This window comes from Thalassophryne amazonica, chromosome 8 (genome assembly GCF_902500255.1).
Source record: "Thalassophryne amazonica chromosome 8, fThaAma1.1, whole genome shotgun sequence".
Classification (NCBI taxonomy): domain Eukaryota; kingdom Metazoa; phylum Chordata; class Actinopteri; order Batrachoidiformes; family Batrachoididae; genus Thalassophryne; species Thalassophryne amazonica.
The window spans coordinates 14227944-14248463 of NC_047110.1; the positions used below are offsets into that span (position 1 = coordinate 14227944).

Genomic DNA, 20520 nt, shown 5'->3' on the forward strand with positions numbered 1-20520 from the left:
TCAGTGTTATGTGTCGACGCGGGTTGAGGAGCGGACCTGCGTCAGACAGGACCCAGCGCTAAAAATAACCAGAAAGCGGTTCCAAACAGAAACTATTTATTATTCACCTGTGCTTAAAAGTGTAAAAACATAAAAAACAACGTCCCTCTGGTGGAGTGATTCGTGGCTCGCTCTCCAGCGCCCGCAAGGATTAAAGCCGGCGCTCCTGGACTTCCTACCACCGCCAAACACCCCCCAGGTGGACACGACAAACTGATTCTCTGTGAAGCAAAGAGAAGGTGAGGTAAGTCAACAGATACAACTATATCTTCCAATAAACACACGCTATCAGCAACACACTCAGGTCAGTGTCCTTTTTTTTACTTTATGCAAATGAGCAGCTTCTCACAACAAGTGGAGGATCACTTATCCTTCACGCCACAGCAGTGAGAAGCAAACTGCACAATTCTCTTCACAATTCCAGTATACTGTGTAACAAAACACCAAGTTACTATCAACAATTACTTAAACACTTAATTACCTTTAGTGTGTGCTGACAGCATGTGTCCTCACCCCTCCCTGCTTCACGGGCTCGATGTGTCAAAACCCAGGCGCAGTCCTCAGCGTCTCACAAACGAACGTCACAAGGTCGAGTTCCCGGCAGTTCTGCTCAAATCACACATGACTTAAATGCAGAACGCCATCCAATTATCTGCTTCAGCTGCAAGTCGTCCAGGTTGCACGTGAGCACCAATCACAGGTGCTTTCCATGATGTTGATGAGGGTGAAGACTCTTCAGCCAGCACCTTCTTCACAGACAAATCAGCCCTCATGCCACCTGGAGAGCAAAGAAAAGAAAAGAACACCAAAACATCCAGCCACGCCCCCCCAACACACAATCAATCAATCAATCAATCAATTTTTTTATATAGCGCCAAATCACAACAAACAGTTGCCCCAAGGCGCTTTATATTGTAAGGCAAGGCCATACAATAATTATGTAAAACCCCAACGGTCAAAACGACCCCCTGTGAGCAAGCACTTGGCTACAGTGGGAAGGAAAAACTCCCTTTTAACAGGAAGAAACCTCCAGCAGAACCAGGCTCAGGGAGGGGCAGTCTTCGGCTGGGACTGGTTGGGGCTGAGGGAGAGAACCAGGAAAAAGACATGCTGTGGAGGGGAGCAGAGATCGATCACTAATGATTAAATGCAGAGTGGTGCATACAGAGCAAAAAGAGAAAGAAACAGTGCATCATGGGAACCCCCCAGCAGTCTACGTCTATAGCAGCATAACTAAGGGATGGTTCAGGGTCACCTGATCCAGCCCTAACTATAAGCTTTAGCAAAAAGGAAAGTTTTAAGCCTAATCTTAAAAGTAGAGAGGGTGTCTATCTCCCTGATCTGAATTGGGAGCTGGTTCCACAGGAGAGGAGCCTGAAAGCTGAAGGCTCTGCCTCCCATTCTACTCTTACAAACCCTAGGAACTACAAGTAAGCCTGCAGTCTGAGAGCGAAGCCCTCTATTGGGGTGATATGGTACTACGAGGTCCCTAAGATAAGATGGGACCTGATTATTCAAAACCTTATAAGTAAGAAGAAGAATTTTAAATTCTATTCTAGAATTAACAGGAAGCCAATGAAGAGAGGCCAATATGGGTGAGATATGCTCTCTCCTTCTAGTCCCCGTCAGTACTCTAGCTGCAGCATTTTGAATTAACTGAAGGCTTTTTAGGGAACTTTTAGGACAACCTGATAATAATGAATTACAATAGTCCAGCCTAGAGGAAATAAATGCATGAATTAGTTTTTCAGCATCACTCTGAGACAAGACCTTTCTGATTTTAGAGATATTGCGTAAATGCAAAAAAGCAGTCCTACATATTTTTTAATATGCGCTTTGAATGACATATCCTGATCAAAAATGACTCCAAGATTTCTCACAGTATTACTAGAGGTCAGGGTAATGCCATCCAGAGTAAGGATCTGGTTAGACACCATGTTTCTAAGATTTGTGGGGCCAAGTACAATAACTTCAGTTTTATCTGAGTTTAAAAGCAGGAAATTAGAGGTCATCCATGTCTTTATGCCTGTAAGACAATCCTGCAGTTTAGCTAATTGGTGTGTGTCCTCTGGCTTCATGGATACATAAAGCTGGGGTATCATCTGCGTAACAATGAAAATTTAAGCAATACCGTCTAATAATACTGCCTAAGGGAAGCATGTATAAAGTGAATAAAATTGGTCCTAGCACAGAACCTTGTGGAACTCCATAATTAACCTTTAGTCTGTGAAGAAGATTCCCCATTTACATGAACAAATTGTAATCTATTAGACAATATGATTCAAACCACCGCAGCGCAGTGCCTTTAATACCTATGGCATGCTCTAATCTCTGTAATAAAATTTTATGGTCAACAGTATCAAAAGCAGCACTGAGGTCTAACAGAACAAGCACAGAGATGAGTCTACTGTCCGAGGCCATAAGAAGATCATTTGTAACCTTCACTAATGCTGTTTCTGTACTATGATGAATTCTAAAACCTGACTGAAACTCTTCAAATAGACCATTCCTCTGCAGATGATCAGTTAGCTGTTTTACAACTACCCTTTCAAGAATTTTTGAGAGAAAAGGAAGGTTGGAGATTGGCCTATAATTAGCTAAGATAGCTGGGTCAAGTGATGGCTTTTTAAGTAATGGTTTAATTACTGCCACCTTAAAAGCCTGTGGTACATAGCCAACTAACAAAGATAGATTGATCATATTTAAGATCGAAGCATTAAATAATGGTAGGGCTTCCTTGAGCAGCCTGGTAGGAATGGGGTCTAATAAACATGTTGATGGTTTGGATGAAGTAACTAATGAAAATAACTCAGACAGAACAATCGGAGAGAAAGAGTCTAACCAAATACCGGCATCACTGAAAGCAGCCAAAGATAACGATATGTCTTTGGGATGGTTATGAGTAATTTTTTCTCTAATAGTTAAAATTTTGTTAGCAAGAAAGTCATGAAGTCATTACTAGTTAAGTAATGGAATACTCAGCTCAATAGAGCTCTGACTCTTTGTCAGCCTGACTACAGTGCTGAAAAGAAACCTGGGGTTGTTCTTATTTTCTTCAATTAGTGATGAGTAGAAAGATGTCCTAGCTTTACGGAGGGCTTTTTTATAGAGCAACAGACTCTTTTTCCAGGCTAAGTGAAGATCTTCTAAATTAGTGAGACGCCATTTCCTCTCCAACTTACGGGTTATCTGCTTTAAGCTACGAGTTTGTGAGTTATACCACGGAGTCAGGCACTTCTGATTTAAAGCTCTCTTTTTTAGAGGAGCTACAGCATCCAAAGTTGTCTTCAATGAGGATGTAAAACTATTGACGAGATACTCTATCTCACTTACAGAGTTTAGGTAGCTACTCTGCACTGTGTTTGGTATATGGCATTAGAGAACATAAAGAAGGAATCATATCCTTAAACCTAGTTACAGCGCTTTCTGAAAAGACTTCTAGTGTAATGAAACTTATTCCCCACTGCAGGGTAGTCCATCAGAGTAAATGTAAATGTTATAAGAAATGATCAGACAGAAGGGAGTTTTTCAGGGATACTGTTAAGTCTTCTATTTCCATACCATAAGTCAGAACAAGATCTAAGATATGATTAAAGTGGTGGGTGGACTCATTTACTTTTTGAGCAAAGCCAATAGAGTCTAATAATAGATTAAATGCAGTGTTGAGGCTGTCATTCTCAGCATCTGTGTGGATGTTAAATCGCCCACTATAATTATCTTATCTGAGCTAAGCACTAAGTCAGACAAAAGGTCTGAAAATTCACAGAGAAACTCACAGTAACGACCAGGTGGACGATAGATAATAACAAATAAAACTGGTTTTTGGGACTTCCAATTTGGATGGACAAGACTAAGAGTCAAGCTTTCAAATGAATTAAAGCTCTGTCTGGGTTTTTGATTAATTAATAAGCTGGAATGGAAGATTGCTGCTATCCTCCGCCCCGGCCCGTGCTACGAGCATTCTGACAGTTAGTGTGACTCGGGGGTGTTGACTCATTTAAACTAACATATTCATCCTGCTGTAACCAGGTTTCTGTAAGGCAGAATAAATAAATATGTTGATCAATTATTATATCATTTACTAACAGGGACTTAGAAGAGAGAGACCTAATGTTAATAGACCACATTTAACTGTTTAGTCTGTGGTGCAGTTGAAGGTGCTATATTATTTTTTCTTTTTGAATTTTTATGCTTAAATAGATTTTTGCTGGTTATTGGTAGTCTGGGAGCAGGCACCGTCTCTACGGGGATGGGGTAATGAGGGGATGGCAGGGGGAGAGAAGCTGCAGAGAGGTGTGTAAGACTACAACTCTGCTTCCTGGTCCCAACCCTGGATAGTCACGGTTTGGAGGATTTAAGAAAATTGGCCAGATTTCTAGAAATGAGAGCTGCTCCATCCAAAGTGGGATGAATGCCGTCTCTCCTAACAAGACCAGGTTTTCCCCAGAAGCTTTGCCAATTATCTATGAAGCCCACCTCATTTTTTGGACACCACTCAGACAGCCAGCAATTCAAGGAGAACAACAGAGTCCGACATTGTTTTTGCAAAGTTACACACCGATTTTAATGTTAATTTTAGTGACCTCCGATTGGCGTAACGGGTGTCATTACTGCCGACGTGAATTACAATCTTACCAAATTTACGCTTAGCCTTAGCCAGCAGTTTCAAATTTCCTTCAATGTCGCCTGCTCTGGCCCCGGAAGACAATTGACTATGGTTGCTGGTGTCGCTAACTTCACATTCGCCAAAACAGAGTCGCCAATAACCAGAGTTTGATCCTCGGCGGGTGTGTCGTCGAGGTGGGGAAAAACGGTTAGAGATGTGAACGGTGTTGGCGGTGTACACGGGGCTTCTGTTTAGGGCTACGCTTCCTCCTCACAGTCACCCAGTTGGCCTGCTTTCCCGGCTGCTCGGGATCTGCCAGGGGGGGAACTAACGGCGGCTAAGCTACCTTGGTCCGCACCGACTACAGGGGCCTGGCTAGCTGTAGAATTTTCCCGGTGCGGAGCCGAGTCTCCAATTCGCCCAGCCCTGCTCCAAAGCTACGATATAAGCTACACTTATTACAAGTACCGTTACTGCTAAAGGATGGCCGAGGAAATAACTAAACATTTCACACCCAGAGCAGAAAAAGTGCGGGAGGAGACAGGAGAAGCCGCCATGCTAAATCGGCTAAGAGCTAGTAGCTGCGCTAAGCTAGCGGATTCCTAAAAACACGCAAAGTGAATAATGTGTAAATAATTTAGAGGTGATTCAGCAGAAGGAGTGCTTTAGTTAAGGCACGTAAAGATTACACTGGGAAACAAATCGTAATCTAGATAACTAGATCAATCTAACTGCGCAGATTAAACAGCTAACAGATACAGAAAAACACCGCTGTGCTCCGGAACAGGAAGTGATACAATACCGCAGTGAGAGCCAACCACCAGTAGAGTGGTGGTTGGCTCTCACTCACAACAGTCAGTCTGGTCAGCATGCTCCATTTTACTACATTTTACCCCTGTTTCATTATCAGTCCCCATTCCGCTTAAAAATAATTAAATAAAAGTAATTAATTGAATATATTTAATCATATCTGGAGTCAGTCTGGGTCAGTCTGCTCCATTTTGTGACATTTTACCCCTGTTTCTTTATCAGTCCCCATTTTGCTTAAGAATAACAAAATAAAAGTAATTAATTGAATCATATTTAATCATATTTGGAGTCGGTCTGTGTCGGTCTGCTCCATTTCGGGACATTTACCCCCATTTTGTGATTATGAAGCTCCATTTTGTATTTTAGTATAGCTGTTTTAAGTGCTGAAAGCAGCTGACTGATCTCTCTGCTGTTTATGGCTGAGATATGAAGAAAACAATATATATTTATTTCTTTAATTATTTGGTTGAAATTGCAAAATAAAACAACAGTACGACACTACAGGCTTGAAATATGATCGAATTGGTACATTTTTCAGCAACATTTCAGTTCATTTTTTGGAAAATCCCTGCTGGGCGAGAGAGGAGGTTTGAACCCGAGAGCCGGGAGGAAATTTGCAGTACTGGTGTCACAGATTGAACAGTCAAATGGATTAATGGGATTATTAACCATCAGATGATTAAGGTAAAACCTTTTAAATCATTCTAAAGACAGTTTTAAGCAGAAACTCCACAAAATTCCATGATGCTTTGAAATGGCCGATGTGCAGTGAACACATCAGTGAACAAGGATCCCCAGAGGACATCCACTCCTTATCTTAGCTCGTTTAGCCGCATTGCTCTGATCGTTTCATCTGTCTTTTATGATGAAAATGCTGAATTTATGTGAAATGATTGTTGTACAAAAGCTTTAGATATCTGTTGCTAAGATAGATGATGACTGGCGTGCACTTTTAAGCAGAAACAAGGTTTTAATCTGTGAACCGCGGCTAATGATGCATGCGGAGATGCAAAAGGTGGACCAATTTTTAGGGAGGACCATAGCCAGAACCCTAGGAAGGACCCAAAGGACTTGGACCTTCATTCTTCTGTAAAGACATCAGCCTTGCCAGGCAGCTATGCATCGTGAAAAGATCAAAATTCTTCACTCAGTGAAGATATTTGTTCTCAGGGTTCTTCTTCCACCACTTGACCAAGCAGTGTCAGTTGTGAGGTGATTTTATTTAGAGGATCATGGTGTAACCACAGCCCTTGTTATAGGTGTGGATGGATGAGAATATTGAGCATTGAATCACTTAGGATGCCGACTTTTAAATAGTTGAATACACCAGCCACCCTGTGCCACAGCAAGGAATTTACTTTGACATTTGTGAAACTACTCATAAAGAAAGGAGCATATTCAGCCACCTAGAAAACAGTGCCGCACCAAACATCCTTTGTCAAAGTGCTCCATTTATGCATGACCACACCGAGCACCTGAATGTTTCAGAAAGGTGCTGATGGTGTGTGACTTGTCTCCTTCATAGAAGAAGTTTTTCTGCTGTTTACAGTGAGCTGTTAAGTCACAGAAAATTCATCAACAGACAAAAAACAAGCAAACAAAAACTCTGGTGTGATAGCAGATTGGACAGACATCATGTTCCTGCTGAGGATGAGTGCTTTTTATGGCCATACATTGTTAGTTGTTGATGAAGTGCTGGAATGAAGTGTTTCTCAATGCCTACTCAGTGTTTTCCTACCAGAAAAGAAACTATATGGACATGGGACCTTACAACATGAAGTACTGGAACAAAGGTTTTTGGGTCCAGCATTGTGGAGGAAGAGGTGGCTGCTGGGGTTTTAGAGTCCTACCTGTCTCTGCAGACCAAACATTTGCAGGTGTGTTGAAGGAGATGATGTTGACGTGATCTTTGAGATGCTGCAGGAGCTCGTTGAACTCCTTCTTGCTACAGTTGCAGTCAGCGTAGATCTCCACCTCATTAGTGACGCGCTTCGACGGCCGAGACTCGATGTGATTCAGGTTTATCCGCCTCTCCTGCAAGACCAGAGGAGCAAAGAAACAACAGAAGAGGGAACATGAAAACAGAGAGGACACAAGGAAACTGATGAGGGGATGAGGGAAGGAATCAGAAAACATATACAGCATGGATTAGAGGAAACAAGAAGAAGGGGAAGGAGGAAACGAGCAGATCAGATGACTGAAAACAAGCAAATTGGGTGGAATGGGGCAAATCAAGACAGGAAAGGAGGAAGCAAGTAAAAAAAAAAAGGAGGATGTATGAAAATAGACGAGAACCGAAGAGGAGAAAAGGAGAAGGACAAGAAGGAAAGGAGGAAACATAAGCAGGGAGCAACAGAGGAGGGCAGAGAAGAGTTCAAGAAAGGAGACAGCATGGTTTTGAGGAGTAGAGAGGACAAAGAAGGAAATACGAGGAGACCAGATGAGAGAAAAGACAATGCAGCGTAATGGGGAAGTCAAGATGGGAAAGAAGGAAATCAAGAAAAGGGCAGGAAAGTTGAAGATGAGTAGAAGATGAGAGGATGAGCAAACAGAATGGATAAAAAGCAGAAATGAGTAAGAAAAGGGAAAGAACAGAGGAAAGTAGAAGAAAGTAATAAATCAGAGAAAAGATGAGAGTTAAGAGGGGGAATCCAGAGAGAGAGAGTACAGGTAGAAAGAACTGTGGAAAGAGTCAAGAATTAAAGAATAAATAAAAAGAAACAAACACGGTGTAGGACTGTGGAAGACATTAATACAGAAAAGAGACAGGAAGAGATGTAAAGGAAAGAATGAGTGGACCAAGGCCAAGTCGAGACAAAGAATATGAAGGAAAAGAAAAAGTAAATGTGAAGTTTGTCCCACCTGGAAGAGTCTGAGGGCTTTGACCAGACAGCCCACCTCATTCTTCAATGAGAAAACCACGGCTGTCCTGCCGGCCTCCTCGCCTCCGTCTTTGTCCGGGTTCTCATTGATGGGGCCAAATGATGTGCGGCGAGACTGAACAACAAAACAACGGCACAGTGAACAGCACGAAGCCTGGTTAGCCCAGATCCCGAGCCTCACACAGGTCTGACGGTGAGGTCCCTCAACCAGCAGTCACTTCATATTGATGCAAAGGTTTACTTATTGGTACCAAATTGAAGTTTAGAGTGCATAATGTTCAAAAATAATTATAACATATGATAATATTATTCATGAAAGTTTTGAAATGTATACACATAGTTATGCTACCCCAAAGGAAGTTCCAAAATAAACTGAGTAAATTGTTGTGAAAGTGTAGTGACACGGACCCACAACAGGGGGCGCAAATGAACGGTCAATAGATAAGCCAAAAAGTAACAATTTAATGTTGTGAAGGAGCACAACGAATACACAGACAATCTCAGAATATGATTACAGTCAATCCACAAAGGTGACGTGTGGGCAGGCTCGAGGATAGAAGACGTCTGTCCTGAGAAGAGCCGGAACCACACGATTTCCACCGCCACCGAACCTGGTGAATACTGGAGCCGCCAAGTCCCGAATTCCCAGGTGATCACCGTCCCCGACTGTCGAATCTGGTACTGCTGGCGAAGAACAAAGACAGTCAAGTGTGGGTGTGTGTACACCCCGTAACAACAACGGTGGGAATGCCACCTCCACCTCTCACTCAATATTCTGCAGAGTACCCCAGTGATTCCTCAGGGGAAAAGAGTGCCGTCCAGCACTCACTCAGCTTCCACAGACAGAGGGACCGGTACTCCTGCAAACACTCACAATATACAGATTATATTGTAAAACACAAACGGCTGAGTCTATTACCTCCAAAGAAGTACGATATCTCGGCGATGAGGTGGAGATGACGTCTGGGTTTTATGGAGTGAGATGATGAAGAATGAGTGACAGCTGTCAGGAATTAATGAGTGACAGCTGTCACTCCCGGCTGTGTCCGTGGCGGCAGCGCCCTCTCGTGCCTGAATCCCGCACTTCAGGCAGGGCGCCCTCTGGTGGTGGGCCAGCAGTACCTCCTCTTCTGGCGGCCCACACAACAGGACCCCCCCCCTCAACGGGCGCCTCCTGGCGCCCGACCAGGCTTATCGGGGTGTCGACGGTAGAAATCGGCCAGGAGGGCCGGATCCAGGATGAAGCTCCTCTTCACCCAGGAGCATTCTTCGGGTCCATACCCCTCCCAGTCCACCAAATACTGGAACCCCCGGCCCATTCGACGGACGTCCAGGAGCCGGCGCACTGTCCAAGCCGGCTCCCCGTCAATGATCCGGGCAGGAGGCGGCGCCGGACCGGGAGCACAGAGGGGTGAGGTGTGGTGAGGCTTGATTCTGGACACATGAAAGACTGGGTGGATCCGCAGTGAAGCCGGGAGTTGGAGCTTCACTGCGGCAGGACTGAGGATTTTGAGGATCTTGAATGGTCCAATGTATCGATCCTTTAACTTAGGGGAATCCACTTGGAGGGGGATGTCCTTCGTGGACAGCCACACCTCCTGCCCGAGCTGGTAAGCAGGGGCCGGGGATCGCCGGCGGTCCGCATGGGTCTTCGCCCTCGTCCGGGCCTTCAACAAGCCAGAACGGGCGGAGCGCCACACCCGACGGCACTTCCGCAGGTGGGCCTGGACCGAGGGCACACCGACCTCTCCCTCCACCACGGGAAACAATGGGGGCTGATACCCCAAACACACCTCAAACGGGGAGAGGCCGGTGGCAGAGGACACCTGGCTGTTATGCGCATACTCGATCCAGGCCAGATGTTTACTCCAGGCCGTCGGGTGTGCGGACGTTACACAACGCAGGGCTTGCTCCAATTCCTGATTGGCCCGTTCTGCCTGTCCATTGGTCTGCGGGTGATACCCGGACGAGAGGCTCACAGTGGCCCCCAGTTCCCAGCAGAAGCTCCTCCAGACGTGTGAGGAGAACTGGGGACCACGATCAGAGACGATGTCGATGGGTATCCCATGCAGACGGACGACGTGGTGGACCAGGAGGTCTGCTGTCTCCTGGGCTGTTGGGAGCTTCGGGAGGGCCACGAAGTGGGCCGCCTTGGAGAATCGGTCCACTATCGTGAAGATGGTGGTGTTGCCCTGGGACGGCGGGAGGCCCGTGACGAAATCCAGGCCGATGTGGGACCAGGGGCGATGAGGCACAGGTAGCGGCTGGAGAAGTCCTTGGGACCTTTTATGGTCTGCCTTGCCCCTGGCACAGGTGGTGTAGGCCTGGATGTACTCCCGGACGTCGGCCTCCATAGACGCCCACCAGAAGCGCTGCCGGACAACTGCCACGGTCCTTCGCACCCCTGGATGACAGGAGAGCTTGGAACCGTGACAGAAGTCCAAGACTGCAGCTCTGGCCTCTGGTGGGACGTACAAACGGTTCTTCGGACCTGTTCCTGGGTCCGGGCTCCGTGCCAGGGCCTCCCGGACGATCTTCTCCATGTCCCAGGTGAGGGTGGCCACAATAGTGGACTCAGGCAGGATGGGCTCCGGTGGATCCGACAGTGCAGTTTTGACCTCCTCTTCATGTACCCGGGACAAGGCATCCGATCTCTGGTTCTTGGTCCCGGGGCGATAGGTGATCCGGAAGTCAAAACGCCCGAAGAACAGTGACCAGCGGGCTTGCCTGGGGTTCAGCCACTTGGCGGTCCTGATATACTCCAGGTTCCGATGGTCAGTGAAAACCGTGAATGGCACAGACGCTCCCTCCAACAGGTGTCTCCACTCCTCAAGAGCCTCTTTCACCGCAAGGAGTTCTCGATTGCCGACGTCATAATGCCGTTCAGCCGGGGTCAACCTGCGTGAAAAGTAGGCACACGGGTGAAGAACCTTATCAGTCTCTCCGCTCTGGGATAGCACGGCTCCTATCCCTGAGTCAGAGGCGTCCACTTCAACCACGAACTGGCGGCTAGGGTCGGGCTGCACCAAAACTGGCGCAGTAGAGAACCGTCGTTTCAACTCCTTGAACGCGGCTTCGCACCGATCCGACCAGGTGAAGGGGACTTTTGGAGAGGTCAGGGCTGTCAGGAGGCTAACTACCTGACTGTAGCCCTTAATGAACCTCCTATAGAAATTAGCGAAGCCGAGGAACTGTTGCAGCTTCCTACGGCTTGTTGGTTGGGGCCAATCTCTCACCGCCGCAACCTTGGCCAGATCAGGGGCGATGGAGTTAGAGGAGATGATAAACCCCAGGAAGGACAAAGACGTGCGGTGAAACTCGCACTTCTCGCCCTTCACAAACAGTCGGTTCTCTAACAACCGCTGCAGGACCTGACGTACATGCTGGACATGGGTCTCAGGATCCGGAGAAAAGATGAGAATATCGTCCAGATATACGAAGACGAATCGGTGCAGGAAGTCCCGCAAGACGTCGTTAACCAAGGCTTGGAACGTCGCGGGGGCGTTGGTGAGGCCGAACGGCATGACCAGGTACTCAAAGTGACCTAAAGGGGTGTTAAATGCCGTCTTCCATTCGTCTCCCTTCCGGATCCGAACCAGGTGATACGCATTTCTAAGATCCAGCTTAGTAAAGATTTTGGCTCCATGCAGGGGGGTGAACACGGAATCCAACAATGGCAACGGGTATCGGTTGCGAACCGTAATCTCATTCAGCCCCCTGTAATCAATGCATGGACGGAGTCCGCCATCTTTCTTGCCCACAAAAAATAAACCTGCCCCCATCGGGGAGGTGGAGTTCCGGATCAGCCCGGCAGCTAATGAGTCCCGGATGTAGGTCTCCATTGATTCGCGCTCAGGTCGTGAGAGGTTGTACAGCCTGCTGGACGGGAACTCAGCGCCTGGAACCAAATCAATGGCACAATCGTACGGACGGTGCGGGGGAAGGGTGAGTGCCAGATCCTTGCTGAAGATGTCAGCAAGATCGTGGTACTCAACCGGCACTGCCGTCAGATTGGGAGGGACTTTGACCTCCTCCTTAGCCTGTAAACCGGGAGGAACCGAGGATCCTAAACACACCCGATGGCAGGTTTCGCTCCACTGAACCACCACCCCAGACGGCCAATCAATCCAGGGATTGTGCTTCAATATCCATGGGAAGCCCAAAATCACGTGGGAGGTAGAAGGAGTTACAAAAAACTCAATCTCCTCCCGATGGTTTCCAGACACCACCAGAGTTACTGGTTGTCTTGTGTGTGATTAAAGGGAGGAGGGTGCCATCTAGTGCCCGCACCTGCGAAGGAAGCGCCACCAGAGGGAGCCCTACCTCCCTTGCCCATCTGCTGTCTAGCAAATTCCCTTCTGACCCCGTGTCCACCAGTGCTGGGGCTTGAAGGGTTAAATCCCCGCTCAGGATTGTAACTGGGAGTCGTGTGGCAATCTGTGTGTGTCCCACGTGAATGTTCTGACTCCCCCTTAGCCCAGTCTCTGAGGGCGGTCGTTGTTGTGGCCATTTGGGGCAGTTTTTCTGTGTGTGCTCCTTTGAGCTGCAGAGAAAACACTCCCCGCGGACCAGCCTCCTCATTTTGGCCCTGTGCGTTTCCCTAACAACGTCAGCAGGGGGAGCTGTTGCCCCACGGAGCGCTGCAGCTGTGGAGCGTGGGGAGGGCGGCCCCTTTTCGAACCCGGAAGGGAGAGGGACGGCGCGTATCCGGCCACGTCCTTCGCCTCGCTCCCGACGGCGTTCCTCCAACCGATTGTCTAACCGTATAACGAGATCAATAAGCCCATCTAAATCCTGCGGTTCCTCCTTAGCTACCAGATGCTCCTTCAGGACCGATGACAGTCCGTTTATGAAGGCGGCGCGGAGCGCATTGTTATTCCAGCCGGACCTCGCAGCCGCGATGCGGAAGTCGACTGCATATTCGACTGCGCACCGGTGCCCCTGTCGCATTGACAGAAGCATTGTTGAAGCGGTCTCTCCTCTGTTAGGGTGATCAAACACTGTTCTGAACTCCCTCACAAACCCAGTGTATGCTGATAACAACCGTGAGTTCTGTTCCCAGAGCGCCGTAGCCCAGGCGCGTGCCTTACCCTGAAGCAGAGTAATCACATAAGCTATTTTACTAGCATCTGACGCATACATGACGGGACGTTGTGCGAAGACGAGCGAACGCTGCATGAGAAAGTCCGCGCACGTCTCCGCACAACCTCCGTACGGCTCAGGAGGGCTTATGTATGCTTCAGGGGATGGTGGGAGAGGTTGTTGAACCACCACTGGAACGTTCATATCCTGCACAGGGCCAGCAGGAGGAGGACCTGCAGCAGCGCCCTGAGCGCTCGCCGCCACCTGCGCAGAGAGAGCCTCCACCCTGCAGTTCAGGAGGATGTTTTGCTCGGTCATTTGATCCAACCGAGCCGTAAAGGCGGTGAGAATGTGCTGCAGCTCACCAATCACACCTACTGCAGACGCCTGCGCTCCCTGCTCTCCCATTGGTCGTTCAACAGCCGGGTGACGCCCCTCGGAGTCCATGACGCTGGCCGAGATATCCTGTTGTGAAAGTGTAGTGACACGGACCCACAACAGGGGGCGCAAATGAACGGTCAATAGATAAGCCAAAAAGTAACAATTTAATGTTGTGAAGGAGCACAACGAATACACAGACAATCTCAGAATATGATTACAGTCAATCCACAAAGGTGACGTGTGGGCAGGCTCGAGGATAGAAGACGTCTGTCCTGAGAAGAGCCGGAACCACACGATTTCCGCCGCCACCGAACCTGGTGAATACTGGAGCCGCCAAGTCCCGAATTCCCAGGTGATCACCGTCCCCGACTGTCGGATCTGGTACTGCTGGCGAAGAACAAAGACAGTCAAGTGTGGGTGTGTGTACACCCCGTAACAACAACGGTGGGAATGCCACCTCCACCTCTCACTCAATATTCTGCAGAGTACCGCAGTGATTCCTCAGGGGAAAAGAGTGCCGTCCAGCACTCACTCAGCTTCCACAGACAGAGGGACCGGTACTCCTGCAAACACTCACAATATACAGATTATATTGTAAAACACAAACGGCTGAGTCTATTACCTCCAAAGAAGTACGATATCTCGGCGATGAAGTGGAGATGACGTCTGGGTTTTATGGAGTGAGATGATGAAGAATGAGTGACAGCTGTCACTTCCGGCTGTGTCCGTGGCGGCAGCGCCCTCTCGTGCCTGAAGCCCGCACTTCAGGCAGGGCGCCCTCTGGTGGTGGGCCAGCAGTACCTCCTCTTCTGGCGGCCCACACAACATAAATAGATTGTTTGGTGTTTGAGACACGTTGTATTCACAAATTTAAATAAAATACCTGCGCTCAAATAACAAAATTACATTTGTAATTTTTCCTGTGAAATATGTTATGAAGCGTCATCACAGTATTTAGACATGAAGCTGAAAGTCCAGCCCATAGATTATAAAATAATGAAACACTTGCATGTGTCAGTGCTTTAAATGTTATATTCTTTAAAATGTCATTTTGATGTGTAGATCTTTTAAGTAACTGAAACAAATGTTCCATCAAACATCTAAATTTATCAAAAGAAAAGTTATTTTTTCTGGGAAAATGTGTAAAACTTTTCTTGTGGTTACTACAATGAAATAACCTGCTCAGGTCATGTTTGTCCCCGGTCCGGGCTCAGGTCATGGTTAGTCCCCAGTCCGGGCTCAGCTCATGGTTAGTCCCCGGTCCGGGCTCAGCTCATGGTTAGTCCCTGGTCTGCGTCTGTGTCCCCTCTCTTCATTCTGCTCTCTGGCCCCGCCCTTGTTTCTGTTTGTTATCCTTTAGCCATGTATTGAGTTCCATTCTAGTTTCAGTCCCAGCCTTTGTTTTTCTTGTAGATCACATTTTAGTTCTTACCTTTGTCTTCCTGATTAATTCTTTGTTCTTTTCGTGTGGGGGTTTTATTTGACCTTTGGCCTTACTTATCCGTGTTTTAGGTATGTTATTTTGATCACCGTTGGGTTTTGTCACTGTCACAGATTTTTCTTGCTTCTGCTCCTGTCAGTCACGTCCTGGGCAATTCTACAGTAATGGAATTACAATCTGAGCTAATCTGTCGTGGTTAGATGCCATATGTCCAGATTTTGCTGCTGTTGTAATTCCATTACCATTATATCCATTAGAATTGCCCGCCTGTCGGTCACTGATCCTCTTGTCTTCCCTCGTCTTTGTCTTGTCTGACCACACCCCCTCCCTGAACGTTCTCTGCACCTATCCCTCATCAAACCCTGATTCCCCACTATGTATTTAAGCCTTGTGTGTTTTTTGTTCACTGCCAGTTCATTGTGCATTTCACCTTGTTCCAGCCCGTATCATAACCATTGTTTTATCATGGTTCTTGTACCTACATGTGTATAATCCTGCTTTGCATTTTTGGACATTGCCTTAGTCTCAGCCTCTGAACTCTGTTTCACTGTGTTTCTGAACCTTGCTTGTTTTTCAACCTCACCTCTGCATCGCTGACTGTCATCCTGTGTACCATACCGCTGCCTGATCTCAAGATAAAGCCTTTTTTGAATACTCCACATTCCCACGTTGTCCTTTGACCTACCCCACCTGACTCCACCTGCGAAATATAGTAAAAATTCGTCCCATCCTGTCTATGGCTGATGCTGAGACCCTGATTCATGCATTTGTCTCTTCTAGATTGGACTACTGCAATGTTCTACTTTCTGATTTAACTGCAGTCCAGCATTACGGCTTTCCAATTGGTTCAAAATGCTTCTGCCAGACTTGACAGGAAGCAGAATGTTTGACCACATCGCATCCATTTTGGCATCTGTTCACTGGCTTCCTGTTTCTGTGAGGTCAGATTTTAAGGTTCTGCTATTAACCTATAAAATTATTCAGACTACCATCTCCCTACTTAGCTGACCTAATTAAACCCTATGTACCGGCCCGGGCTGCATTCTCAGGGCGCAGGACTACTTTGTGTCCCTAGGGTGAATAAAAAGTCTGCAGGTCACAGAGCTTTATCTTATCATGCACCTGTTTTGTGGAATGATCTCCCTATGGAGATAAAACAGTCAGATTCTGTAGAGACATTCAAGTCCAGACTTAAGACACATTTATTCTCCCTTTCGCATGGCTAGCATACATATGGCACTATGCTTCCTATCCTTTTACATTAATTTTATTAGTAACGGAACTTTATCTAAATTTTTGGTCTGTGAGTGAAGCTTCACGCTAGCAGCTGGCAATTACCTTAGTATTTTCTCTGCTTTTCTGTCCATTTACTGCTGATGAATTATACCTTAGGTGTAGTTTTTCCAGGAGACTGATGCTGCTCTTTTTCTCTCTGTCAGAGGTACGAATAGCGGGATGGCTACTGAACACAGAATGCCAGACTGAAACTGACATTCCCGCGGGAACAGGCCCACTGATGGCATGAGGACTGCTGGATGACTGCCGCCAGTGTCATATTGTCATGTTGTTTTGAATTCCTGTTTTCTGTTTCTTCAATTTTGTAAGGCTTTGTAAAAACCTTGTAACTATTAGAATTGCCTAATCAGCGGGTCACCCCTTTGAGTCTGGTCTGCTTGATGTTTTTTCCTCAATATCATCAGAGGGAATTTTTGTTTACCACTGTTCCCTGTGTGTTTGCTCTAGAGGTTGGTGAGGTTAGACCTTGCTTGTGTGAAGCATATTAATTCCTTCCTATTAATTAATTCCTCTGTCCGTGAGTCTGCATTTGTGCCCGCCCCCTGTTTGGGCTGTCCCACGAAGAATCCTGACACATTTAAAGTTGTAATTCACCCACCTGGGCTTTTCTGTGTAGAGTTTGAATGTTCTCATGGATTCCTTTCCCTCCAGCTTCCTATCACTTCCAACGGCATGCATGGTTAGGTGGACTGGAAACTTTAAATTGTCCGTAGGTGTGCGTGAGAGTGTGACTCTTTGTCTATCTATATGTGGCCCTGTGATACTGGCGGCCTGTCCAGGGTGTACTCTGCCTTTCTCCCAGTGAATGCTGGGAGAGGCTCCAGCTCCCTGTGACCCTTAATTCGAGTAAGAAGGTACAGAAATGAATTAATTATAGTAACTATTTATATGGGACTTTAACAGGAATCAAACCACTAAACAGAATCAACTCCAGTAATAATAATAAAAGAATAAATGGCAATAATATGAAGCACACTGCAACGATGCACAAAAATCCCAAATGAATGAGCTGATAATACAACCCCTGGCAATAATAATGGAATCACCAGCCTCGGAGGATGTTCATTCAGTTGTTTAATTTTGTAGAAAAAAAAGCAGATCACAGACATGACACAAAACTAAAGTCATTTCAAATGGCAACTTTCTGGCTTTAACACTATAAAAAAAACAGGAAAAATAATTGTGGCAGTCAGTAACGGTTACTTTTTTAGACCAAGCAAAGGGAAAAAATATGGACTCACTCAATTCTGAGGAATAAATTATGGAATCACCCTGTAAATTTTCATCCCCAAAACTAAAACCTGCATCAAATCAGATCTGCTCATTAGTCTGCATCTAAAAAGGAGTGATCACACCTTGGAGAGCTGTTGCACCAAGTGCACTGACATGAATCATGGCTCCAACACGAGAGATGTCAACTGAAACAAAGGAGAGGATTATCAAACTCAAAAAAGAGGGTAAATCATCACGCAATGTTGCAAAAGATGTTGGTTGTTCACAGTCAGCTGTGTCTAAACTCTGCACCAAATACAAACAACATGGGAAGGTTGTTAAAGGCAAACATACTGGTAGACCAAGGAAGACATCAAAGCGTCAAGACAGAAAACTTAAAGCAATATGTGTTATGTGGGCCGCTGAAGACGAGGTACTGCTGGCCCACCACCAGATGGCGCCCTGCTATATTGGCATCTTTTGGGCTCTGGAGGGTGCACTGGCCTTTTTTGGTTCTACCAGGTGCACCGTTAGGCTGGCAGCTGTTTCCCATCATCATCATCATCTTCTCCATAAAAGCCTGGGAAGGACACCATAACTCTGCCGAGTTATCAGCTTACCTTACAGGTAAACTATCTCAGCCGTTTTTTGCCGTTCGCACATTCATTGTAACTGAAGTCTTTGCAGTTGTGACTTATACTTTCAGCTTGTAGCCGAGTTTGTGGAAGTTGGAGGAGTTGGCGTCTCCACTCCTCACTTCTAACTACTGAGTATAATATTTGACACTGCACTCTGGGAGTATCTGGATTTATTCCTCCAAGAGGATAACTGTGAGTTGCTGACTGTTTGCTGGGTGAACACTCACCCACCCTAACCTGTTTTTGCTCCTGCCAGCAGTACTGGTCCAGCAGCCTCAGATGGTGGCCACCTGGGGGAGTAAGGTCTTGAAAGCTCTGGTGTATTGCAGGCCTCCGGTTGGCGGTGGGGCTTCGTGAGTTCAGGCTCTTCTCTGGATAGGTGTCTCCTACCCTCGGGCCTGCCCATGTGTCACCATTTTGTTGTGAATTGGACTAAGCATATTTTGACCTTTGTTTGCACTTTGCATAATAAATTGTTATTTGTTCGTACTCCTATTGACCGTTCATTTACGCCCCCTAGCATGGGTCCGTGCATTCACTTTCCCAACAATATGTCTCAAAAATCGAAAATGCACAACAAAACAAATGAGGAACGAATGGGAGGAAACTGGAGTCAACGTCTGTGACCGAACTGTAAGAAACCGCCTAAAGGAAATGGGATTTACATCATTAACACCTAAACAGAAAAAAACAAGGTTACACTGCCATTCCAATGAGATTTATAAAGATGACTGCCTGAAGAGAACATGTAAATTTCCACAGTCATTGATGATATGGGGCTGCATGGGGAGATGGCTGTCATTGCATCATCAATAAATGCACAAGTTTACGTTGATATTTTGGACACTTTTCTTAGCCCATCAATTGAAAGGATGTTTGGGGATGATGAAATCATTTTTCATGATGATAATGCATCTTGCCACAGAGCAAAAACTGTGAAAACATTCCTTGCAAAAAGACACATAGGGTCAATGTCATGGCCTGCAAATAGTCCAGATCTTAATCCAATTGAAAATCTTTGGTGGAAGTTGAACAAAATGGTCCATGACAAGGCTTCAACCTGCAAAGCTGATCTGGCAACAGCAATCAGAGAAAGTTGGAGCCAGATTGATGAAGAGTACTGTTTGTCACTCATTAAGTCCATGCCTCAGAGACTGCAAGCTGTTATAAAAGCCAGAGGTGGTGCAACAAAATACTAGTGATGTGTTGGAGCGTTCTTTTGTTTTTCATGATTCCATAATTTTTTTCCTCAGAATTGAGTGATTCCATATTTTTTTCCCTCTGCTTGGTCTAAAAAAGTAACCGTTACTGACTGCCACAATTTTGTTTTCTTGATTTCTTATAGTGTTTCTTAAAGCCAGAAAGTTGCCATTTGAAATGACTTTAGTTTTGTGTCATGTCTGTGATCTGCTTTTTTTCTACAAAATTAAAAAACTGAATAAACATCCTCCAAGGCCAGTGATTCCATAATTTTTGCCAGGGGTTGTACAGAAAAAATGTGATTTATACTCCAGTGTGACTTATATATGGATTTTTTTAATAGGTGTGATTTCTTCCTCTTCTTTCGGCTGCTCAGCTACCATCTGCCCTTCCACATTCCTGTCATTGATACCACATCTACCCATTACTTCCTCATCACCTCTGTTTCTTTCGCCAACATGCCAGTTGAAGTCCGCTCCTATCACTATCTTTCGTGCTTGGGCATACTCTCCATCACCTCATCTAACTCACTCCACAAATCTTCTTTCTCCTTCATCTCACAACCTGTGGGGCATATGCACTGATGATATTCATCATCACCACTTAAATTTCCAACTTCAGACACTCACTTAACCTCCAACATATGTTCTTCCTTTAAAATAACCACATCACCACTTCTCTTCCTATCCTCACCATGATAAAACAATTCGAACCCACCACCTTTGCTCCTGGTCTTATTTCCCTTCCACTCAGTCTCTTGCACACAGGATGGGCCTCATGTATCAACGTTGCGTACGGCGATATTTGAGCGTATATGGGGTGTACGCCAAAACGGCTGCGCTACTTGGCATTTATCAATGTGGTCGTTGGCGTACGCTGCGCTGAAAATATACACCAGGTTGAGAGGTGGTGTAAATTATACACCAAAATGAA

General features: G+C 46.2%; 1 protein-coding gene across 1 annotated transcript in view; it reads right to left on the reverse strand.

The window, feature by feature from the left end:
• Window positions 1-20520, reverse strand: part of tph2 (tryptophan hydroxylase 2 (tryptophan 5-monooxygenase)) — a 94970-nt gene that overhangs the window by 42998 nt on the left and 31452 nt on the right. The window contains exons 2-3 of the mRNA XM_034175755.1: window positions 8318-8452; window positions 7306-7489 (exon numbers count right to left, since the gene is read on the reverse strand). Coding sequence (XP_034031646.1) covers window positions 7306-7489; window positions 8318-8452 — 319 coding nt within the window. The remainder of the gene's footprint in view (window positions 1-7305; window positions 7490-8317; window positions 8453-20520) is intronic.